We start from the raw sequence: 24,414 nt of genomic DNA, 5'->3' as shown, positions 1-24,414 counted from the left end.
GATGGAAACCCAGAGAATTCAGTGGGAGTTTTCTGTGTGCATCTGACTGGGAGAGCTTGAAACAGTCCTCGACTCCAAAGTCAAATGCAGGAGGGATGCTTTTCCCACATGAAAGGCACTTTTGCCAGTTTGGTCCATGCTTTCCTACTAGCAAATAAATATATTGAAAAAAACAACTGGAAGAGAAGCACAAACCGTTCTTTTGGCCTTTTCTCATTCATGTCTTTGCAAACATGCTCCTGGAAAATCCAGATCAATGGCTTCTAGAACAATCAGCGAGACCCCTGGAAAGCAAGGGGTGACAAGCAGCGACCCCCTGCACCTGCTTGATGCCGGGGCAGCAGGAGTTCATCAATTTTCCTGTCTCCATGGGAGAGGCACCTTGGGAGGACAAGGATGCCTTCACTGAACTAGGAGGGAGGCACAGCTGGTGCAATGCCAGGGAGTGCCTTTATCCAGGAGGCAGGGAGGAGGCAGAGGAAGAGGGCTAAGTTGGGAAGTGGCACCCAGAGCTCTGTAGTGATCCCGTGTCTCGGCAAGGGCTGGAAGCAGAAGGAGGCAGAAGAGCTCAGCCGGACAATCCTGAGCTCTGGACACTTTGTCCTCAGCGCCATGAACCTCCTTCTTCCCCAGGCCCTGGGATCTGCTCCTGTGCTGCTCCTGCGCTGCTGAGGTCACTCACAGGCGCTGCTCCGGCCTGAGAAACAACACAGCCAGCTGGGAGTGTGACAGCTGTGCTGGTCTGGGCACGGGTATGAGGCAAAGCACCCGGGTGTCGCTGGGCTGGGATCAGTGCCCAGGCTGGGCTTGGCAGCGCCCGTTTGCTCCTGGAGGGCTGAGGGCACTGCTCTGGCCTGGCCCTGGCCCTGGCCCTGGCCCTGGCCTGGGGGGCCCTTGACCTTCCTGCTTTCCCTTGGAGCCCCCAGGGATGAGCCAGAGCTCAATGGCCCCAGCCTGACCAGCCAGTCAGGACTGGAGCCTTCCCGTGCCTCCCCAGAAGCTGAGGCCATCAGCCCCAGCTCACAAACGCTGCCTAACGGGGTTTGCCAAGAGTTTTTCCTATCAGATCTTGCAAAGGATTTCCAAAGTAACACTGCTTGGCAGCTTCTTCAAGGAAGAAACATGACACGCTTCTCATCATAAAAAAACGTTTATTGCTTTACTTTCACTTTTTTTCTTTTGGCGTCCTTATGCTTCTTTCGGCATTCCAGAAAATAGTGAAAATCTAATGTATTATTAGGAGAAGTCTCTGAATCCACTCTTAGGAGAAGTCTCTAAATTCACTGTTTCTCTTGAACACTTTCTTTACATGCAGTTAAGTAGCTGGTCCTGTAGCATACAGAGATTTAGTGGTTTACCTGAGTGACATCACAACCAGTATACTAAACCACTTTTGTTCTCTGGTAATTACAAAGTTTCAGGCTCTTGTCCAGGTCCTGAATTAATTTCTCATGCAGATTCATAGCCGTGTTCCCTCCTCATGCTCAGCTTTCAGCCACAGTTACCAGGGAACAGACGTTACCTACTCACCTCAAGCAATAATCTACGTCTGTCTTCCCAACCCTCTTTTTCTTCACTGGGCTCTGTTGATCTACAAAATAACCTTGGGCCTTCTGCACAAAACAAAGAACCAATTAAAAGGGTTAAGCACGTCTGATTATGCTGCTGCTTGGAACACTCATGAGCAACACAGCAATAAAGTCAGCAGCCCTATCCTTCGCGTCCTTCCTATTCCCTTCCCCCCACCACCACACGTGGGCTCCAACAGAAATGTTCTGTGTTCCAGCCTCGTGTACTACGAAGAATGAAAGGCAGCAGCAGTTCTCCTGAAGGCGCTGAAATCTAGATTGCAGTGAAATAGCAGCTGTTCCAGTAAAAGCTCAACACCGGGAGCCTACATCTCCCCGCAAAACTGATGGCTGCGGACGACTGAGATCTCCATTTTAACACACGCTGTAAATCAGACAGGCTGGAAGCACACAGGACAGTAACTGTATGAACACATCAGTACATTGTATCAGAGTTACCTAGTAAGTCTCAAGAAACAAACATCCTTTAAGCCTGTCCTAAAACTGTGTTCTATCACATGTAACAAGCCATCCTTTTGTGGATGTGGAATGTTTTAGGGCTGTGTATGTTTTCTTTTGTGGTTGTTTTCTTTGTTTTTAAATACAAAATTCACTGGATTCAGAAGAGAAAAACCAAGATTCATGAGGGCAAAGAACCACACAGGCTGTGTATGTGGCTGATAAGAATACTCAACATTCTTAATGATGACAGCAGAAAGACAGGAAAAAGTTAAAGATGATATGCATGCCTGAAAGGGTCCGAAATGTCTAGGCAACTTGTCCAGTGACTATTTTTTTGGTAAGCTCCAGAAGTCCAGATACTTATTAGGCAATTATCTGGAAGAAAAGAAAGCCAGACAGCTGCTCAGCCTTTATTTTGCCAGGACTTCCTCACGGGCTTCTACCACAACCTAGACCCCGAGTAAGGATGGCAAATGTTGACTACAAAACATTCATAAGCGGGCAGCATTTTTTCCTCACTGAATTCCAGTAAGAGTTTAAAAGGAAAAAAAATACAAAAGGGGTGAATAAGTTCCGTTGTACCTCGTGGGCGTTCATCATCTTTGGAGAAGAAGAAAACTCTAGCACTTTCCGCGTGTGGTAAAGAAAGAAACCTAGACAAGTACAAAGGGATTTTAGCATCCTAAAAGGCGCTATCAAATTCCATGAACGCGAGTTAAAGCTGTAGCGCTTCAGAGAAATGATCAACCTTGAAGAGCTTTACTCTGCAGAAACCAAATACTGCCTTCTATAAAAAACCCCGCTTTTTCAAAGAAAACTGAGTGTGTCTTTGGCTTTTGGCTAAACTCAGTTTGGTTGTGGTCAAACCAGAATGACCCAGTTAATTTCTTGTGCTCCACTTCTCTCTTTTCATATTCAACTTCACATCAAATGGGCTGCGGGGAGTTTTGACTCTGTGCAGCACAAACGGTTTTCCAGGATGACATTCACCGCTCAGAGGTGTGCAATGTCCGTTTCCCATTTCCTGAGTGCTGCTCTTTATATGCCCACAGCATCCAACTACTACAACCAAGGAGACAACAAATACAAATGGAACTTGCATTTCTTGGTCCTTTCCAATTTCTGATGTCTCAGGCTCATCATCACCCTCGGAACTGCTGTCTTGGAAACGTGGATCCTCTTGCCATGTGGCTTTTACCGGTTTTATTGGTCCAAGTACGTAAGGCTCTGCAATAACAGCACCAAAAAAGAAAAAAAGCCCAAACTGGGTTATTCCTGTACTTGCCAGGAGAAATTCCCCCTCTCAAGTGAAATACTTCTCTTGGAGAAGGCAGATTTAAGGAGGACAGAATCTTCTCCCCTCAGATTTTCTGAGCTAAATCTCTGCTCCAGTATTTTCCACTTTGTTCTAGGCATCCCCTACGTATTCTTAAACCCCTATCGCTGCATTCAGAAGACACTACCTACCTTCTGAATTCAGCAGAAGTGTGTGGGGGGGCTTGTTGCCTTGTGTTGTTGCATTGGGGTTTTTAATCTTTTGGATAGCTTCACACAGTTTCTTTTCTTTCCTACAGGACTGTGACTTGATCTAATATTGTTTCATCTTAATTTCATAAGGCCTCATTTTATCTGAGGTTAGGACTCGCCAATGATCATGTGTCATTCAGTTTCCATTTTCTAAAGGTCCAAGAACAGAATTCAGTAACTAATAAAATGTTCTTGAATCTTGGGGTCAGCTCCAGGATTTTGCTCTTCACTCTACATTAACACACATTTTCTTTGAAATGTTGTTGGGTTCTGTGAAACTTGCCGTGACTGGTGTGTCTCCTTTTTCCCTGTTTGAGAAATTTAGGGGATGACAACAAGCTTTTTCACCACTCTGCAAAGACCCCACTGCCTTCTCAAAGCACGCCTTTCAAAACTCCTGAGATGCAAGCACGAGTTACCTCTCGTTAATCTACCACAAGCCTGGCAAGTAGAAATGAAGATCAAAAGGCTTCTGCCTAATTACTGGCTTCTGCCGCTGAAAATCCCCTGGATCCTGACCCTCTTTACAGCGTATTCTCTGCAGTGCCTGCCATAAGCTCTTCCTAGAAATGGCCCCCTTAGAAGGGTTCTGCTGTTACCTTCTTTCATGCCCGACTCCTGTGTGTCTCCAAAGAAGGAAAAGTGAAAGCGCTCGACTCCTGAGCTACGTCGTTCGCAGGCAAAGGTCCCAGATGGTCAGCTGGGGCAGAGTCCTGCGCATCCTCTTTGTCCCGGAGTATGTCCTCAGTGTTTTCTGGTTTGTTCTTTGAAAGTCCAAACAAGTCTTTTAAATCAGCAGCAATAGTCCTCTGTTTTTTCTGGTTTGTTCTTTGAAAGTCCAAACAAGTCTCTTAAATCAGCAGCAATATCACGATCGATGTCTTCAGACACTTGAGGCAGTGTCTCGCTCTCTTCTTTCTTCTTCCTTTTGGCTTTCCTGAAATCAGATTGTTCAAGGATAGCAACACAGCACATGTCCTTTTCAAAGACAGCTTCCCTAAGAGCCTCCTTGCTCTTTTGTCTCCCTAAATGTAGCCAAGCCCATTAAGGCGTGGTTCACTATCAAGGGGAAGCAGTGGGGAAACATCTGAGGTTTGACTCTAAAGGCAGGAACAAGTGTCCTTTTTTAATTAGCCACACCCTTAAGTGACTTTTCACTTAATACGTGGTAACATGGAAATCCAGGTATTTAGCACAGATTTCTTTCCTGCCAATAGCAATGTCAAGAGCTAATATGCTTTTCTCAGAGACCTGCAAATCTCAAGGTCCCTGTATTGACCTTCCTCACCTTCACTTCTGGCAGAGAACAGACGGACTAGAAAGAAAAGATGACACTACATGCTGCTTTTCGAGGTCTGAGTTGAGGTGCGACGTCGCTGGCGGGAGCGGTTGCTCCTGGTGGATGTCCCCGATGATGTCTCCCTCCGCCTGGGCCTCTCAGCCCTTGCTGCTGTCCTGCGGCCCCCGTCACGGCGATTCCTCGACCGGACAGGTGGATTTGAGGCCAGACCTTGCTGGCGGGAGCGGCTGCGTCTGGGGGATGTCCCTGATGATGTCTCCCTGCGCCTGGGCCTCTCAGCCCTTGGCCCTGTCCTGTGGCTCTTGTCTCGGCGACTCCTCGACCGGACAGGTGGATTTGGGGCCGGACCTTGCTGGCAGGAGCGGCTGCGTCTGGGGGATGTCCCTGATGATGTCTCCCTGCGCCTGGGCCTCTCAGCCCTTGGTCCTGTCCTGTGGCTCCTGTCTCGGCGACTCCTCGACCGGACAGGTGGATTTGGGGCCGGACCTTGCTGGCGAGAGCGGCTGCGTCGGGGGAATGTCCCTGATGATGTCTCCCTGCGCCTGGGCCTCTCAGCCCTTGGTCCTGTCCTGTGGCTCCTGTCTCGGCGACTCCTCGACCGGACAGGTGGATTTGGGGCCGGACCTTGCTGGCGAGAGCGGCTGCACCTGGGGGATGTCCCTGATGGTGTCCCCCCGCGCCTGGGCCTCTCAGCATTTGGTCCTGTCCTTTGGCTCCTGTCTCGGCAACTTCTCGACCGGACAGGTGGATTCGGGGCCCAGTGTTGCTGGCGAGAGCAACTTTGGCTGCGGTCAGGTCCAGGACTTTTAGGACGGCTGCCGTCCTCAGGGTCTGGGCAGCTGCTGTCTGATGACCCTGATGTTGCCTCACTTTCTGTGCCGGGGCTGCTGTTCTCCAGCAAGGAAGATTCCAGCAGCGGCTCCAATGCTGCATGTTGGGTGCTGCTGCGTTTTCTGCTCTCTGGAGATGGAGATGGAGATGGAGATGGAGATGGAGATGGAGATGGAGATGGAGATGGAGATGGAGATGGAGGAGACAGACCTGATGGCACCGGGCTGCCAGAGCTGTGGCTGATGGCCTCGGCTTCTGGGGAGCCATGGGAAGGCTCCAGTCCTGACTGGCTGGTTAGGCTGGGGCCATTGAACTCTGGCTCATGGCTGGAGGCTGAAAAGGGAAGCAGGAAGGTCAAGGGCCTGCCGGGCCAGGGCCAGGCCAGGCCGGAGCGGTGCCCTCAGCCCTCCAGGAGCGGACGGGCGCTGCCAAGCCCAGCCCGGGCACTGATCCCAGCCCAGCGACACCCGGGTGCTTTGCCTCATACCCGTGCCCAGACCAGCACAGCTGTCGCACTCCCAGCTGGCTGTGCTGTTTCTCAGGCCGGAGCAGCGCCTGTGGGTGCCTTCAGCAGCGCAGGAGGAGCACAGGAGCAGTTCCCAGGGCCTGAGAAAGCAAACAGGTTCATGGCACTGAAGGCAAAGTCTCCCCAGCTCGGGATTATCTGGCTGAGCTCTTCTTCTGGTTCCTTCTGCTTCGAGCCCTTGCCGAGACACAGGTTCGCTGCAGACCCTGGGGTGCAGCTTCCCGACTTACCCCTCTTCCTCTGCCTCCTGCCTGCCTCCTGGATAACGGCACTCTCCGGCATTGCACTGGCTGTGCCTCTCTCCTAATTCAGCAAAGGAATCGTTGTCCTCCCATGTTGGCTGTCTGATGGAGAAAGGAAAAGCTGATGAGCTTGTGCTGCTCCGCCATCCTGGAGGTACAGGCTGTCCCTGCTCTTCCTCCAGTGCTTTTGCAAGTCGTGCGTGAAGCTGAAGCCCAGACTCCCGGGACAGGGCAGGGCCAGGACTGCTGGGGCAGGCCCTGGCACGGCACAGCGCCTGCCCCTTCCTGTGTTGTGAGCCAGGCAGAAGGACACCAACCTGAAGGGGATTCGGATCCCCATGATGAACATTCGGGGAAGAAATGCTCTAACGTCTCTGCAGAGGGGGCAGTGGAGGCAGAAAAGACCAGCGCGCAAGGCCTGTCCCTGCAGGGCAAACAGCAGCAGTGTGAGTGAGGCCCTGGTGCTGCTGAGCACCTGCTGTGCCCCGGGGCTGCGGGAATGGCTCCTACCTGGATGCAGTCCCTGTGGAACCAGGCCCTTTTGCACGCTGGGCACACCATGGTGCCATAAGTCTCTCTATCGTCCACGGTCTCCATGCAGATGGGGCATTTGGTTTCCGGCTCCGGAGTCACCTCCAGCTTCAGATCTGGGCGGTGCTCGGGGCAGTAGGCGCTGGGGGAAAAGGAATGGGCAAAGTGAGAAATGCTGGGTCCTTCTGCAGGGGTGACCAGAAGGGGAGAGGAGGTACCTGTACTGTGCAATATACTGTGTGACACAGGCACCGTCCTTGGCACAGGGCAGGTGGAACCATCTGTCGCAGTCTTCCTGACAGCACATGATGGTGGCCCCAGTCTCCCCACAGACGCAGCAGTGCTGGAAAGAGCCAAGCAGCCCCATCAGCGGCAGCCTCGGGGCCTCGCCAGGCAGTCCCACGGCCCCGGGCAGGGCGCAGGACTGTGGCCTCTGCTGGGTCTCAGCCCACAGACCCGCCTGGAGGAAGAGGCTCCTGTGCCAGAGGCTCTGTGGAGCCGCTGGGAGCCAGACTTTTGTCCCACAGCTGGTGGGGAGGGCGGGCCTTCTTTCGTGGGGTCTGGGCTAAGCTCTGGCAAACCTCGCCTGGCACAAATCTCCCTGCTCTTGTCAGGCTCTCACCTTCTGAGCCGCTCGGCTGACTGCAAGACGGATATCGCGAGGGCGAAAGCCCATGAGTCCTGTCCGATCATTGTCTTGTCGAGAAAGGAGGCTGGCAAAATACTGCGGAAAAGGCGAGGAGCTGATGAGGAGGGAGTGGCAGGGGCTGCCCATTGCAATGCTGGAGGGAGGCCCGGTGCAACTCACCAGGCAGAAGACGTGGGCACAGAGCCCGTGCTTCTCCCGTTTGTCGCCGCAGATGTCCGGGTCAGCCTCTGTGCGGCGGCACAGCAGGCATGCTGCAGGGGACAGAGCCAATGGCACCGGGCACCTCTGCGGGGCTCTTAGCCCGCAGCATCGGCCCCAAGGGCTGCTCTGGCCCTGCCTGCCTGGCTGATGGGCAGGCCTGGAGGCCTTGGGGAGCAGGGGACAGCTCGGGCACGGACGTCCCAACAGCTGCCCCCGGCCCAGCTGGGCCCCCCTTGGGGAGGAAGGAGGCTCCCAGGCCCAGCATGGCTGGGCAGCTCCTGCCTCCCCCTGCCTCCGCTCCGGGCCCCACGCTGGCTGCCCCGACAGCCCCTGCGCCAGGCTGCGGGAGGGCTGCTTTGCCCTCACCTGGCTCTCTGGCATCAGGGGCCTCCTGTTCCCTGTTGCCCATGGTTCCAGTCAGGAGTGAGTCCCTGGGCAGGAGCACTGCGGTCTCCTCCAGGTGCTCGTCCTCTCTCTCTATGGGAGAAAGAAGAGTGTGGGGCGTTTGCAGAACAGGCCCAGAGCCACGAGGGCACTACTCCCTGGTGAGCCCTGCTCCTGTCCTCCTTTTCCTCCCCTCACAGCGTCGAGGAACACTGCTGTCTCCTCTGGATGTTCCTCCGCTGCCTCTGGGAAGGGAGAGGCAGGTGAGCCTGCAGCACAGGCCCAGAGCCCCGAGGTGTGGGGCTCCTCTGGTCCCTGGGCAGCCCCGTCCCTGTCCTGCCTTGTCCTCCCGTTGTCAGGCAACACTGACACACGGCCTGAGCCCAGCCTTCCCTCTTGTGGCCTTGGTCACACGGGTCACAATGGCCACTCTGACATCAGCAACGTGCACCCAAAATGGGGGCAGCGATGGCCTCAGTCCCACACCACCCATTTGAGGCTGCCCCCTTGGGAACCGAGGTTCTGAGATGGGTCCGAGCCTTCGGTCAGAGCGGAACCAGGGCAGGGGTTCCTGCAGCAAGTGCAGGGTCAACTGCCAGGCCCTGGGGCAGCCATCGAGCGTGGCACTGTTGGCAGAAAGGGGCTGTTCAGGCAGTGCCACTCCAGGGCTCCTGGCCCTGGCAGTCGGCTGCCCAACTTTTTACACTGACTCCGATGGAAACCCAGAGAATTCAGTGGGAGTTTTCTGTGTGCATCTGACTGGGAGAGCTTGAAACAGTCCTCGACTCCAAAGTCAAATGCAGGAGGGATGCTTTTCCCACATGAAAGGCACTTTTGCCAGTTTGGTCCATGCTTTCCTACTAGCAAATAAATATATTGAAAAAAACAACTGGAAGAGAAGCACAAACCGTTCTTTTGGCCTTTTCTCATTCATGTCTTTGCAAACATGCTCCTGGAAAATCCAGATCAATGGCTTCTAGAACAATCAGCGAGACCCCTGGAAAGCAAGGGGTGACAAGCAGCGACCCCCTGCACCTGCTTGATGCCGGGGCAGCGGGAGTTCATCAATTTTCCTGTCTCCATGGGAGAGGCACCTTGGGAGGACAAGGATGCCTTCACTGAACTAGGAGGGAGGCACAGCTGGTGCAATGCCAGGGAGTGCCTTTATCCAGGAGGCAGGGAGGAGGCAGAGGAAGAGGGCTAAGTTGGGAAGTGGCACCCAGAGCTCTGTAGTGATCCCGTGTCTCGGCAAGGGCTGGAAGCAGAAGGAGGCAGAAGAGCTCAGCCGGACAATCCTGAGCTCTGGACACTTTGTCCTCAGCGCCATGAACCTCCTTCTTCCCCAGGCCCTGGGATCTGCTCCTGTGCTGCTCCTGCGCTGCTGAGGTCACTCACAGGCGCTGCTCCGGCCTGAGAAACAGCACAGCCAGCTGGGAGTGTGACAGCTGTGCTGGTCTGGGCACGGGTATGAGGCAAAGCACCCGGGTGTCGCTGGGCTGGGATCAGTGCCCAGGCTGGGCTTGGCAGCGCCCGTTTGCTCCTGGAGGGCTGAGGGCACTGCTCTGGCCTGGCCCTGGCCCTGGCCCTGGCCCTGGCCTGGGGGGCCCTTGACCTTCCTGCTTTCCCTTGGAGCCCCCAGGGATGAGCCAGAGCTCAATGGCCCCAGCCTGACCAGCCAGTCAGGACTGGAGCCTTCCCGTGCCTCCCCAGAAGCTGAGGCCATCAGCCCCAGCTCACAAACGCTGCCTAACGGGGTTTGCCAAGAGTTTTTCCTATCAGATCTTGCAAAGGATTTCCAAAGTAACACTGCTTGGCAGCTTCTTCAAGGAAGAAACATGACACGCTTCTCATCATAAAAAAACGTTTATTGCTTTACTTTCACTTTTTTTCTTTTGGCGTCCTTCTGCTTCTTTCGGCATTCCAGAAAATAGTGAAAATCTAATGTATTATTAGGAGAAGTCTCTGAATCCACTCTTAGGAGAAGTCTCTAAATTCACTGTTTCTCTTGAACACTTTCTTTACATGCAGTTAAGTAGCTGGTCCTGTAACATACAGAGATTTAGTGGTTTACCTGAGTGACATCACAACCAGTATACTAAACCACTTTTGTTCTCTGGTAATTACAAAGTTTCAGGCTCTTGTCCAGGTCCTGAATTAATTTCTCATGCAGATTCATAGCCGTGTTCCCTCCTCATGCTCAGCTTTCAGCCACAGTTACCAGGGAACAGACGTTACCTACTCACCTCAAGCAATAATCTACGTCTGTCTTCCCAACCCTCTTTTTCTTCACTGGGCTCTGTTGATCTACAAAATAACCTTGGGCCTTCTGCACAAAACAAAGAACCAAGTAAAAGGGTTAAGCACGTCTGATTATGCTGCTGCTTGGAACACTCATGAGCAACACAGCAATAAAGTCAGCAGCCCTATCCTTCGCGTCCTTCCTATTCCCTTCCCCCCACCACCACACGTGGGCTCCAACAGAAATGTTCTGTGTTCCAGCCTCGTGTACTACGAAGAATGAAAGGCAGCAGCAGTTCTCCTGAAGGCGCTGAAATCTAGATTGCAGTGAAATAGCAGCTGTTCCAGTAAAAGCTCAACACCGGGAGCCTACATCTCCCCGCAAAACTGATGGCTGCGGACGACTGAGATCTCCATTTTAACACACGCTGTAAATCAGACAGGCTGGAAGCACACAGGACAGTAACTGTATGAACACATCAGTACATTGTATCAGAGTTACCTAGTAAGTCTCAAGAAACAAACATCCTTTAAGCCTGTCCTAAAACTGTGTTCTATCACATGTAACAAGCCATCCTTTTGTGGATGTGGAATGTTTTAGGGCTGTGTATGTTTTCTTTTGTGGTTGTTTTCTTTGTTTTTAAATACAAAATTCACTGGATTCAGAAGAGAAAAACCAAGATTCATGAGGGCAAAGAACCACACAGGCTGTGTATGTGGCTGATAAGAATACTCAACATTCTTAATGATGACAGCAGAAAGACAGGAAAAAGTTAAAGATGATATGCATGCCTGAAAGGGTCCGAAATGTCTAGGCAACTTGTCCAGTGACTATTTTTTTGGTAAGCTCCAGAAGTCCAGATACTTATTAGGCAATTATCTGGAAGAAAAGAAAGCCAGACAGCTGCTCAGCCTTTATTTTGCCAGGACTTCCTCACGGGCTTCTACCACAACCTAGACCCCGAGTAAGGATGGCAAATGTTGACTACAAAACATTCATAAGCGGGCAGCATTTTTTCCTCACTGAATTCCAGTAAGAGTTTAAAAGGAAAAAAAATACAAAAGGGGTGAATAAGTTCCGTTGTACCTCGTGGGCGTTCATCATCTTTGGAGAAGAAGAAAACTCTAGCACTTTCCGCGTGTGGTAAAGAAAGAAACCTAGACAAGTACAAAGGGATTTTAGCATCCTAAAAGGCGCTATCAAATTCCATGAACGCGAGTTAAAGCTGTAGCGCTTCAGAGAAATGATCAACCTTGAAGAGCTTTACTCTGCAGAAACCAAATACTGCCTTCTATAAAAAACCCCGCTTTTTCAAAGAAAACTGAGTGTGTCTTTGGCTTTTGGCTAAACTCAGTTTGGTTGTGGTCAAACCAGAATGACCCAGTTAATTTCTTGTGCTCCACTTCTCTCTTTTCATATTCAACTTCACATCAAATGGGCTGCGGGGAGTTTTGACTCTGTGCAGCACAAACGGTTTTCCAGGATGACATTCACCGCTCAGAGGTGTGCAATGTCCGTTTCCCATTTCCTGAGTGCTGCTCTTTATATGCCCACAGCATCCAACTACTACAACCAAGGAGACAACAAATACAAATGGAACTTGCATTTCTTGGTCCTTTCCAATTTCTGATGTCTCAGGCTCATCATCACCCTCGGAACTGCTGTCTTGGAAACGTGGATCCTCTTGCCATGTGGCTTTTACCGGTTTTATTGGTCCAAGTACGTAAGGCTCTGCAATAACAGCACCAAAAAAGAAAAAAAGCCCAAACTGGGTTATTCCTGTACTTGCCAGGAGAAATTCCCCCTCTCAAGTGAAATACTTCTCTTGGAGAAGGCAGATTTAAGGAGGACAGAATCTTCTCCCCTCAGATTTTCTGAGCTAAATCTCTGCTCCAGTATTTTCCACTTTGTTCTAGGCATCCCCTACGTATTCTTAAACCCCTATCGCTGCATTCAGAAGACACTACCTACCTTCTGAATTCAGCAGAAGTGTGTGGGGGGGCTTGTTGCCTTGTGTTGTTGCATTGGGGTTTTTAATCTTTTGGATAGCTTCACACAGTTTCTTTTCTTTCCTACAGGACTGTGACTTGATCTAATATTGTTTCATCTTAATTTCATAAGGCCTCATTTTATCTGAGGTTAGGACTCGCCAATGATCATGTGTCATTCAGTTTCCATTTTCTAAAGGTCCAAGAACAGAATTCAGTAACTAATAAAATGTTCTTGAATCTTGGGGTCAGCTCCAGGATTTTGCTCTTCACTCTACATTAACACACATTTTCTTTGAAATGTTGTTGGGTTCTGTGAAACTTGCCGTGACTGGTGTGTCTCCTTTTTCCCTGTTTGAGAAATTTAGGGGATGACAACAAGCTTTTTCACCACTCTGCAAAGACCCCACTGCCTTCTCAAAGCACGCCTTTCAAAACTCCTGAGATGCAAGCACGAGTTACCTCTCGTTAATCTACCACAAGCCTGGCAAGTAGAAATGAAGATCAAAAGGCTTCTGCCTAATTACTGGCTTCTGCCGCTGAAAATCCCCTGGATCCTGACCCTCTTTACAGCGTATTCTCTGCAGTGCCTGCCATAAGCTCTTCCTAGAAATGGCCCCCTTAGAAGGGTTCTGCTGTTACCTTCTTTCATGCCCGACTCCTGTGTGTCTCCAAAGAAGGAAAAGTGAAAGCGCTCGACTCCTGAGCTACGTCGTTCGCAGGCAAAGGTCCCAGATGGTCAGCTGGGGCAGAGTCCTGCGCATCCTCTTTGTCCCGGAGTATGTCCTCAGTGTTTTCTGGTTTGTTCTTTGAAAGTCCAAACAAGTCTTTTAAATCAGCAGCAATAGTCCTCTGTTTTTTCTGGTTTGTTCTTTGAAAGTCCAAACAAGTCTCTTAAATCAGCAGCAATATCACGATCGATGTCTTCAGACACTTGAGGCAGTGTCTCGCTCTCTTCTTTCTTCTTCCTTTTGGCTTTCCTGAAATCAGATTGTTCAAGGATAGCAACACAGCACATGTCCTTTTCAAAGACAGCTTCCCTAAGAGCCTCCTTGCTCTTTTGTCTCCCTAAATGTAGCCAAGCCCATTAAGGCGTGGTTCACTATCAAGGGGAAGCAGTGGGGAAACATCTGAGGTTTGACTCTAAAGGCAGGAACAAGTGTCCTTTTTTAATTAGCCACACCCTTAAGTGACTTTTCACTTAATACGTGGTAACATGGAAATCCAGGTATTTAGCACAGATTTCTTTCCTGCCAATAGCAATGTCAAGAGCTAATATGCTTTTCTCAGAGACCTGCAAATCTCAAGGTCCCTGTATTGACCTTCCTCACCTTCACTTCTGGCAGAGAACAGACGGACTAGAAAGAAAAGATGACACTACATGCTGCTTTTCGAGGTCTGAGTTGAGGTGCGACGTCGCTGGCGGGAGCGGTTGCTCCTGGTGGATGTCCCCGATGATGTCTCCCTCCGCCTGGGCCTCTCAGCCCTTGCTGCTGTCCTGCGGCCCCCGTCACGGCGATTCCTCGACCGGACAGGTGGATTTGAGGCCAGACCTTGCTGGCGGGAGCGGCTGCGTCTGGGGGATGTCCCTGATGATGTCTCCCTGCGCCTGGGCCTCTCAGCCCTTGGCCCTGTCCTGTGGCTCTTGTCTCGGCGACTCCTCGACCGGACAGGTGGATTTGGGGCCGGACCTTGTTGCCGAGAGCGGCTGCGTCGGGGGAATGTCCCTGATGATGTCTCCCTGCGCCTGGGCCTCTCAGCCCTTGGTCCTGTCCTGTGGCTCCTGTCTCGGCGACTCCTCGACCGGACAGGTGGATTTGGGGCCGGACCTTGCTGGCGAGAGCGGCTGCGCCTGGGGGATGTTCCTGATGGTGTCCCCCCGCGCCTGGGCCTCTCAGCCCTTGGTCCTGTCCTTTGGCTCCTGTCTCGGCAACTTCTCGACCGGACAGGTGGATTCGGGGCCCAGTGTTGCTGGCGAGAGCAACTTTGGCTGCGGTCAGGTCCAGGACTTTTAGGACGGCTGCCGTCCTCAGTGTCTGGGCAGCTGCTGTCTGATGACCCTGATGTTGCCTCACTTTCTGTGCCGGGGCTGCTGTTCTCCAGCAAGGAAGATTCCAGCAGCGGCTCCAATGCTGCATGTTGGGTGCTGCTGCGTTTTCTGCTCTCTGGAGATGGAGATGGAGATGGAGATGGAGATGGAGATGGAGATGGAGGAGACAGACCTGATGGCACCGGGCTGCCAGAGCTGTGGCTGATGGCCTCGGCTTCTGGGGAGCCATGGGAAGGCTCCAGTCCTGACTGGCTGGTTAGGCTGGGGCCATTGAACTCTGGCTCATGGCTGGAGGCTGAAAAGGGAAGCAGGAAGGTCAAGGGCCTGCCGGGCCAGGGCCAGGCCAGGCCGGAGCGGTGCCCTCAGCCCTCCAGGAGCGGACGGGCGCTGCCAAGCCCAGCCCGGGCACTGATCCCAGCCCAGTGACACCCGGGTGCTTTGCCTCATACCCGTGCCCAGACCAGCACAGCTGTCGCACTCCCAGCTGGCTGTGCTGTTTCTCAGGCCGGAGCAGCGCCTGTGGGTGCCTTCAGCAGCGCAGGAGGAGCACAGGAGCAGTTCCCAGGGCCTGAGAAAGCAAACAGGTTCATGGCACTGAAGGCAAAGTCTCCCCAGCTCGGGATTATCTGGCTGAGCTCTTCTTCTGGTTCCTTCTGCTTCGAGCCCTTGCCGAGACACAGGTTCGCTGCAGACCCTGGGGTGCAGCTTCCCGACTTACCCCTCTTCCTCTGCCTCCTGCCTGCCTCCTGGATAACGGCACTCTCCGGCATTGCACTGGCTGTGCCTCTCTCCTAATTCAGCAAAGGAATCGTTGTCCTCCCATGTTGGCTGTCTGATGGAGAAAGGAAAAGCTGATGAGCTTGTGCTGCTCCGCCATCCTGGAGGTACAGGCTGTCCCTGCTCTTCCTCCAGTGCTTTTGCAAGTCGTGCGTGAAGCTGAAGCCCAGACTCCCGGGACAGGGCAGGGCCAGGACTGCTGGGGCAGGCCCTGGCACGGCACAGCGCCTGCCCCTTCCTGTGTTGTGAGCCAGGCAGAAGGACACCAACCTGAAGGGGATTCGGATCCCCATGATGAACATTCGGGGAAGAAATGCTCTAACGTCTCTGCAGAGGGGGCAGTGGAGGCAGAAAAGACCAGCGCGCAAGGCCTGTCCCTGCAGGGCAAACAGCAGCAGTGTGAGTGAGGCCCTGGTGCTGCTGAGCACCTGCTGTGCCCCGGGGCTGCGGGAATGGCTCCTACCTGGATGCAGTCCCTGTGGAACCAGGCCCTTTTGCACGCTGGGCACACCATGGTGCCATAAGTCTCTCTATCGTCCACGGTCTCCATGCAGATGGGGCATTTGGTTTCCGGCTCCGGAGTCACCTCCAGCTTCAGATCTGGGCGGTGCTCGGGGCAGTAGGCGCTGGGGGAAAAGGAATGGGCAAAGTGAGAAATGCTGGGTCCTTCTGCAGGGGTGACCAGAAGGGGAGAGGAGGTACCTGTACTGTGCAATATACTGTGTGACACAGGCACCGTCCTTGGCACAGGGCAGGTGGAACCATCTGTCGCAGTCTTCCTGACAGCACATGATGGTGGCCCCAGTCTCCCCACAGACGCAGCAGTGCTGGAAAGAGCCAAGCAGCCCCATCAGCGGCAGCCTCGGGGCCTCGCCAGGCAGTCCCACGGCCCCGGGCAGGGCGCAGGACTGTGGCCTCTGCTGGGTCTCAGCCCACAGACCCGCCTGGAGGAAGAGGCTCCTGTGCCAGAGGCTCTGTGGAGCCGCTGGGAGCCAGACTTTTGTCCCACAGCTGGTGGGGAGGGCGGGCCTTCTTTCGTGGGGTCTGGGCTAAGCTCTGGCAAACCTCGCCTGGCACAAATCTCCCTGCTCTTGTCAGGCTCTCACCTTCTGAGCCGCTCGGCTGACTGCAAGACGGATATCACGAGGGCGAAAGCCCATGAGTCCTGTCCGATCATTGTCTTGTCGAGAAAGGAGGCTGGCAAAATACTGCGGAAAAGGCGAGGAGCTGATGAGGAGGGAGTGGCAGGGGCTGCCCATTGCAATGCTGGAGGGAGGCCCGGTGCAACTCACCAGGCAGAAGACGTGGGCACAGAGCCCGTGCTTCTCCCGTTTGTCGCCGCAGATGTCCGGGTCAGCCTCTGTGCGGCGGCACAGCAGGCATGCTGCAGGGGACAGAGCCAATGGCACCGGGCACCTCTGCGGGGCTCTTAGCCCGCAGCATCGGCCCCAAGGGCTGCTCTGGCCCTGCCTGCCTGGCTGATGGGCAGGCCTGGAGGCCTTGGGGAGCAGGGGACAGCTCGGGCACGGACGTCCCAACAGCTGCCCCCGGCCCAGCTGGGCCCCCCTTGGGGAGGAAGGAGGCTCCCAGGCCCAGCATGGCTGGGCAGCTCCTGCCTCCCCCTGCCTCCGCTCCGGGCCCCACGCTGGCTGCCCCGACAGCCCCTGCGCCAGGCTGCGGGAGGGCTGCTTTGCCCTCACCTGGCTCTCTGGCATCAGGGGCCTCCTGTTCCCTGTTGCCCATGGTTCCAGTCAGGAGTGAGTCCCTGGGCAGGAGCACTGCGGTCTCCTCCAGGTGCTCGTCCTCTCTCTCTATGGGAGAAAGAAGAGTGTGGGGCGTTTGCAGAACAGGCCCAGAGTCACGAGGGCACTACTCCCTGGTGAGCCCTGCTCCTGTCCTCCTTTTCCTCCCCTCACAGCGTCGAGGAACACTGCTGTCTCCTCTGGATGTTCCTCCGCTGCCTCTGGGAAGGGAGAGGCAGGTGAGCCTGCAGCACAGGCCCAGAGCCCCGAGGTGTGGGGCTCCTCTGGTCCCTGGGCAGCCCCGTCCCTGTCCTACCTTCTCCTCCCGTTGTCAGGCAACACTGACACACGGCCTGAGCCCAGCCTTCCCTCTTGTGGCCTTGGTCACACGGGTCACAATGGCCACTCTGACATCAGCAACGTGCACCTAAAATGGGGGCAGCGATGGCCTCAGTCCCACGCCACCCATTTGAGGCTGCCCCCTTGGGAACCGAGGTTCTGAGATGGGTCCGAGCCTTCGGTCAGAGCGGAACCAGGGCAGGGGTTCCTGCAGCAAGTGCAGGGTCAACTGCCAGGCCCTGGGGCAGCCATCGAGCGTGGCACTGTTGGCAGAAAGGGGCTGTTCAGGCAGTGCCACTCCAGGGCTCCTGGCCCTGGCAGTCGGCTGCCCAACTTTTTACACTGACTCTGATGGAAACCCAGAGAATTCAGTGGGAGTTTTCTGTGTGCATCTGACTGGGAGAGCTTGAAACAGTCCTCGACTCCAAAGTCAAATGCAGGAGGGATGCTTTTCCCACATGAAAGGCACTTTTGCCAGTTTGGTCCATGCTTTCCTACTAGCAAATAAATATATTGAAAAAAACAACTGGAAGAGAAGCACAAACCGTTCTTTTGGCCTTTTCTCATTCATGTCTTTGCAAACATGCTCCTGGAAAATCCAGATCAATGGCTTCTAGAACAATCAGCGAGACCCCTGGAAAGCAAGGGGTGACAAGCAGCGACCCCCTGCACCTGCTTGATGCCGGGGCAGCGGGAGTTCATCAATTTTCCTGTCTCCATGGGAGAGGCACCTTGGGAGGACAAGGATGCCTTCACTGAACTAGGAGGGAGGCACAGCTGGTGCAATGCCAGGGAGTGCCTTTATCCAGGAGGCAGGGAGGAGGCAGAGGAAGAGGGCTAAGTTGGGAAGTGGCACCCAGAGCTCTGTAGTGATCCCGTGTCTCGGCAAGGGCTGGAAGCAGAAGGAGGCAGAAGAGCTCAGCCGGACAATCCTGAGCTCTGGACACTTTGTCCTCAGCGCCATGAACCTCCTTCTTCCCCAGGCCCTGGGATCTGCTCCTGTGCTGCTCCTGCGCTGCTGAGGTCACTCACAGGCGCTGCTCCGGCCTGAGAAACAACACAGCCAGCTGGGAGTGTGACAGCTGTGCTGGTCTGGGCACGGGTATGAGGCAAAGCACCCGGGTGTCGCTGGGCTGGGATCAGTGCCCAGGCTGGGCTTGGCAGCGCCCGTCTGCTCCTGGAGGGCTGAGGGCACTGCTCTGGCCTGGCCCTGGCCCTGGCCCTGGCCCTGGCCTGGGGGGCCCTTGACCTTCCTGCTTTCCCTTGGAGCCCCCAGGGATGAGCCAGAGCTCAATGGCCCCAGCCTGACCAGCCAGTCAGGACTGGAGCCTTCCCGTGCCTCCCCAGAAGCTGAGGCCATCAGCCCCAGCTCACAAACGCTGCCTAACGGGGTTTGCCAAGAGTTTTTCCTATCAGATCTTGAAAAGGATTTCCAAAGTAACACTGCTTGGCAGCTTCTTCAAGGAAGAAACATGACACGCTTCTCATCATAAAAAAACGTTTATTGCTTTACTTTCACTTTTTTTCTTTTGGCGTCCTTATGCTTCTTTCGGCATTCCAGAAAATAGTGAAAATCTAATGTATTATTAGGAGAAGTCTCTGAATCCACTCTTAGGAGAAGTCTCTAAATTCACTGTTTCTCTTGAACACTTTCTTTACATGCAGTTAAGTAGCTGGTCCTGTAACATACAGAGATTTAGTGGTTTACCTGAGTGACATCACAACCAGTATACTAAACCACTTTTGTTCTCTGGTAATTACAAAGTTTCAGGCTCTTGTCCAGGTCCTGAATTAATTTCTCATGCAGATTCATAGCCGTGTTCCCTCCTCATGCTCAGCTTTCAGCCACAGTTACCAGGGAACAGACGTTACCTACTCACCTCAAGCAATAATCTACGTCTGTCTTCCCAACCCTCTTTTTCTTCACTGGGCTCTGTTGATCTACAAAATAACCTTGGGCCCTCTGCACAAAACAAAGAACCAATTAAAAGGGTTAAGCACGTCTGATTATGCTGCTGCTTGGAACACTCATGAGCAACACAGCAATAAAGTCAGCAGCCCTATCCTTCGCGTCCTTCCTATTCCCTTCCCCCCACCACCACACGTGGGCTCCAACAGAAATGTTCTGTGTTCCAGCCTCGTGTACTACGAAGAATGAAAGGCAGCAGCAGTTCTCCTGAAGGCGCTGAAATCTAGATTGCAGTGAAATAGCAGCTGTTCCAGTAAAAGCTCAACACCGGGAGCCTACATCTCCCCGCAAAACTGATGGCTGCGGACGACTGAGATCTCCATTTTAACACACGCTGTAAATCAGACAGGCTGGAAGCACACAGGACAGTAACTGTATGAACACATCAGTACATTGCATCAGAGTTACCTCGTCAGTCTCAGAAAACAAACATCCTTTAAGCCTGTCCTAATGCCATATTCTATCAAATGTAACAAGCCGTCCTTTTGGTGGCTGTGGAATGTTTTAGGGCTGTGTATGTTTTCTTTTGTTGTTGTTTTCTTTGTTTTTAAATACAAAATTCACTGGATTCAGAAGAGAAAAACCAAGATTCATGAGGGCAAAGAACCACACAGGCTGCGTATGTGGCTGATAAGAATACTCAACATTCTTAATGATGACAGCAGAAAGACATCTTACCTTGTGCACACACCTTGTACAATTCTGTTTTACAGTTACGACTGTTGGTTTTACCACGGGCAAAATATCCATGCAAAGGGTAACTCAGGTGTTACAACATGAGATAGTTTGGTTTAAAAATTCAACTTTCTGATTATGTCACACTAAACTTTTCCCAGTAACACTTACTTCTGCATCTCCTGAACTTGCGTCTTTTTTCAACATCTCATCCACTTCAGCTTAATTTTCCTCCTCGGAATCGAATATTATGTGTTTGTGCTTTCCTGCTGGCTGCTTATCCTAGGACTCAACTGAAGTCAAACACATCAAATACTTGCTGCCCTCAGACATGATTCTCTGAAAGACATTTCCATGACACAAAAAGAGGAATCTGCTATTGCTCTTGCAACTCTACAGGTATCCCAGGGATGGGGTATGCAGCCTTTTGTATACTCTCAAAAGAAAACTGGCAATGTCATCAGAAATTCCAGACTGATTTTAAAGCATCTTGCTCCACGTGTATTAATTACCCTCTTCCTTGTACTGTGGTAGTACCTTGTATTGAGGCAGAAGTTGTGAGTATAATTACCAAATTAGAAAGAGCTCCTTGAATGAGTTTCTTCTGTAATTAATTCTCTCTCTCTGTGTCTCCCTTCCAGAGCTGCCAGCCTCCTCTGGTTGTCCTGGAGCTATTTCTCTATTGTACTGGGCTCTTTTGAGGCAGCAGCATGAAGACAAAGCTCCTTATCTTCCAGAAGGCTTGTCTTCCCATTCCCACCTTTATTACCTTCACATTCTGGATTTTTTTTGCTTGTATTCCTCTTAAATGTTTTGGAAAGCAGTTTTGGGCTCTTCAGCTGCTGTTTAATGTGTTCCTGAGCCCCTGCAGCATCACTGTCCGTGTCACTGCTCCCATCACTCTGATCAGTACTGGCAGCAGCAGCTCCATGCTCTGAGTTTTGGTCTTGTAGAGAACTCACACCTTTGTTCTTCCCTTGCAAATGAGGCCTGGAGCCAGCTGCTGAGGAGACAGCAGCTGACAGTTCCTTGTGCTGTTCACAAGGCATTTTGTGTCTCTTTTTGCTGCTGACTTCAATTGAACATGATGGATGGTTCTTTGGCTGATTTTTGGATGACTCCTCCGCACAGTAAGATGTACAAGCTTCAAGTCCCAAGCTTTCTACAGACTTCCTCTTTAACCCAGTGCTGTCCTTATTTAACTCTTTTACACAAAGGGACCCCATTCCTCTGAAGGGCTGATATTTCAAATGTGAATTATTTTGTCCCTTGGAGCTTTCCTCAACAGCATCCTCCTCCCCTGCTAAAATATCAGCCAGAACATCTTCAGGACAGATGCTTTTTTTTTTTAACTGCAGGATGAAATTTAGACTGAGGGCTTTATGAACAGGCTGAATTCTGCAGGAAAGGACAGCAAAGAATTCTTTTTTGTGTCATGACCATAAGCCTTTAAACAACTGACTTGCAGTGTAAAACAAGTCACACAAACTTAGTGCAGGATTTACTTGGGGGATTCAGTAAATTAAGCCTGACAGAGAAGTAAAAATTAAGACTGTTAAGCAACTGTTTTTCCATATGACAAAAGGAAGGGAATTGTGTCCAAGCCCAAACAATTAGAAAAGGATATTTTATATTTTTGTTGATTCCTGAGGTGCAGGATAGGCAAGACTCTGCCAAATTTTCCAGAAACCCATTTCTAAAAGAAAAGAAAAACAATCAGTGTTAAAAAAAAAAGACAAAGTGGAAGGAATTCTGGAATAAAACAAATGTTTATTCTAAATAACAAAAACATTAATAAAGAATTACATGTGATGGATTCTTTTTTGTTTATTCTCTCTAGTGAGCCCTACCATGCAACTTGGCCAGCCTCCTTCTCAAAAAACCAAACAAACCAAAGCCAACCAAAAAACTAAATTTCAACAACCTACAAATAAAGAGTGATAATAAAGAACTAAATTGCTTTACAAGTGCTGTTTTTAACATAGGGCTCTGGTTTATGAATAAACAGTGGTACCTACAAAGACAGAATCACTATTATTTTGCTTTTTCCTCCTTTCCCACAAAAAAAAAATTAAAAATCCCTCCGAAACCATTCTATGCTTTAGCAAACAGTTTTGTAAACTTTGTAGTAAATATAAGTTTTGTTGCCTAAATCTGGATGTCCAATGACTTTATTCTTAATTTTGTAAGCATGTGCAGACCCTGATCCTGTGTTGAAGCCCAACCCAGCCACCAAAAGTTATGTGGTGTATAGCAATCAGTCACACATTCCCTTAACAAGCTTTTAAGGGTGACACAGAGATATTCCCAATATAAATGAGGAACGAAACATTTCCTCATTTCACATGCAAGAGAGGACAGAATGATCGTTATTGTTTCCAGTCACTGCAAAGAACGACAGGACCCTTCTCCAGGTCTACACGTGAGGTATTTCCTCAGAATGCTTTTCACAGCTTGGACTGTCACCCTGAATAATGAAGTTTCTTTATAAGCATAAATTTGGCACGAATTTAGATGCAATGAGCTTGCTTTTCGTAGTTTTACTTCTCTTATGCATCTACCCCACCATACCTTATGATCTCGCACCTCTGTACCTGGTACTGCTCTCATGTGGAAATCCACAACTCCAGTCTTTTTCAGTGATTCCAACAGACACATTTGGTCATTTCTCTGTGGTTTTTCTTTCTGCAGCTTTGCTTCCTCCCTCTCTGTGGCCAGCCTGTACCAGAAAGTACATCACACATGGAAAAAGGTCTGCCCAGATGCAGAATTGGAGCTGGCAGTGATCCCCTCCCACAGAACAGCAACCACTCACTACTCAGAGAATTAACACTCATCACCTTCAAGAGAATAATGATGCAAAACATGTTGCAGCATAAAACACACATCAACAGCCCACCCGAGTCTACAAAAACTGAAAGAATAACAGCGTAGAAAATGGAAGTACAGCCATAATATTATCAGATAAGCAGAAAAAAGGTAATTTTAGCAACAGCATACATTTGGAAAGATTGGTTTCTACCTGTGCAAAAAGCTTTCTTTGGCCAACTCAATTTGCAGGGTCCCCCCTTTCCATTTTGTTTTATTTAAAATTGACATGCCTGCAAAACAAAGAGATGAGAAATGAGTCTTTTCGGTCAGAGCGGAACCAGGGCAGGGGTTCCTGCAGCAAGTGCAGGGTCAACTGCCAGGCCCTGGGGCAGCCATCGAGCGTGGCACTGTTGGCAGAAAGGGGCTGTTCAGGCAGTGCCACTCCAGGGCTCCTGGCCCTGGCAGTCGGCTGCCCAACTTTTTACACTGACTCTGATGGAAACCCAGAGAATTCAGTGGGAGTTTTCTGTGTGCATCTGACTGGGAGAGCTTGAAACAGTCCTCGACTCCAAAGTCAAATGCAGGAGGGATGCTTTTCCCACATGAAAGGCACTTTTGCCAGTTTGGTCCATGCTTTCCTACTAGCAAATAAATATATTGAAAAAAACAACTGGAAGAGAAGCACAAACCGTTCTTTTGGCCTTTTCTCATTCATGTCTTTGCAAACATGCTCCTGGAAAATCCAGATCAATGGCTTCTAGAACAATCAGCGAGACCCCTGGAAAGCAAGGGGTGACAAGCAGCGACCCCCTGCACCTGCTTGATGCCGGGGCAGCGGGAGTTCATCAATTTTCCTGTCTCCATGGGAGAGGCACCTTGGGAGGACAAGGATGCCTTCACTGAACTAGGAGGGAGGCACAGCTGGTGCAATGCCAGGGAGTGCCTTTATCCAGGAGGCAGGGAGGAGGCAGAGGAAGAGGGCTAAGTTGGGAAGTGGCACCCAGAGCTCTGTAGTGATCCCGTGTCTCGGCAAGGGCTGGAAGCAGAAGGAGGCAGAAGAGCTCAGCCGGACAATCCTGAGCTCTGGACACTTTGTCCTCAGCGCCATGAACCTCCTTCTTCCCCAGGCCCTGGGATCTGCTCCTGTGCTGCTCCTGCGCTGCTGAGGTCACTCACAGGCGCTGCTCCGGCCTGAGAAACAACACAGCCAGCTGGGAGTGTGACAGCTGTGCTGGTCTGGGCACGGGTATGAGGCAAAGCACCCGGGTGTCGCTGGGCTGGGATCAGTGCCCAGGCTGGGCTTGGCAGCGCCCGTCTGCTCCTGGAGGGCTGAGGGCACTGCTCTGGCCTGGCCCTGGCCCTGGCCCTGGCCCTGGCCTGGGGGGCCCTTGACCTTCCTGCTTTCCCTTGGAGCCCCCAGGGATGAGCCAGAGCTCAATGGCCCCAGCCTGACCAGCCAGTCAGGACTGGAGCCTTCCCGTGCCTCCCCAGAAGCTGAGGCCATCAGCCCCAGCTCACAAACGCTGCCTAACGGGGTTTGCCAAGAGTTTTTCCTATCAGATCTTGAAAAGGATTTCCAAAGTAACACTGCTTGGCAGCTTCT

At 51.8% G+C, this 24,414-nt stretch overlaps 4 protein-coding genes, 1 long non-coding RNA gene and 1 pseudogene across 6 annotated transcripts; all 6 read right to left on the bottom strand.

Moving 5' to 3' along the window:
- Positions 1-2,910: 2,910 nt before the first annotated feature.
- LOC138117782 (nucleolar protein 8-like) lies at positions 2,911-4,532 on the bottom strand. The gene is given in 4 exon segments (XM_069028347.1): positions 2,911-3,257; positions 4,157-4,201; positions 4,204-4,368; positions 4,433-4,532. Coding segments are annotated over 4 exon segments (657 nt in total).
- A 1,476-nt stretch (positions 4,533-6,008) lies between these two features.
- Positions 6,009-8,246, bottom strand: LOC138117781 (PHD finger protein 7-like). Its single transcript, XM_069028346.1, is given in 9 exon segments — positions 6,009-6,294; positions 6,445-6,558; positions 6,774-6,911; positions 6,913-6,960; positions 6,962-7,129; positions 7,206-7,447; positions 7,610-7,711; positions 7,796-7,887; positions 8,204-8,246. Coding segments are annotated over 9 exon segments (1,233 nt in total).
- A 1,819-nt stretch (positions 8,247-10,065) lies between these two features.
- Positions 10,066-13,466, bottom strand: LOC138117780 (nucleolar protein 8-like). Its single transcript, XM_069028345.1, is given in 6 exon segments — positions 10,066-10,547; positions 11,547-11,617; positions 12,065-12,191; positions 13,091-13,135; positions 13,138-13,224; positions 13,289-13,466. Coding segments are annotated over 6 exon segments (603 nt in total). The 3' UTR covers positions 10,066-10,452.
- Positions 13,467-14,780: 1,314 nt separating this feature from the next.
- LOC138117779 (PHD finger protein 7-like) lies at positions 14,781-17,018 on the bottom strand. The gene is given in 9 exon segments (XM_069028343.1): positions 14,781-15,066; positions 15,217-15,330; positions 15,546-15,683; positions 15,685-15,732; positions 15,734-15,901; positions 15,978-16,219; positions 16,382-16,483; positions 16,568-16,659; positions 16,976-17,018. Coding segments are annotated over 9 exon segments (1,233 nt in total).
- Positions 17,019-18,847: 1,829 nt separating this feature from the next.
- LOC138117713 (nucleolar protein 8-like) lies at positions 18,848-21,433 on the bottom strand (annotated as a pseudogene).
- Positions 21,434-21,470: 37 nt separating this feature from the next.
- Positions 21,471-23,101, bottom strand: LOC138117715 (uncharacterized). 2 transcript variants are annotated; one of them, XR_011154823.1, is made up of 3 exons: positions 23,023-23,101; positions 22,587-22,719; positions 21,471-21,696 (listed from the first exon to the last, which is right to left on the bottom strand). It is a non-coding gene; the product is annotated as an uncharacterized lncRNA (long non-coding RNA). The 2 variants fall into 2 exon arrangements; XR_011154824.1 differs by having other exon boundaries at positions 22,595-22,719.
- Positions 23,102-24,414: the final 1,313 nt, after the last annotated feature.

This window comes from Aphelocoma coerulescens, chromosome 12, assembly GCF_041296385.1.
Source record: "Aphelocoma coerulescens isolate FSJ_1873_10779 chromosome 12, UR_Acoe_1.0, whole genome shotgun sequence".
Taxonomy (NCBI): Eukaryota; Metazoa; Chordata; class Aves; order Passeriformes; family Corvidae; genus Aphelocoma; species Aphelocoma coerulescens.
This window is presented reverse-complemented; position numbering and strand designations above follow the sequence as displayed.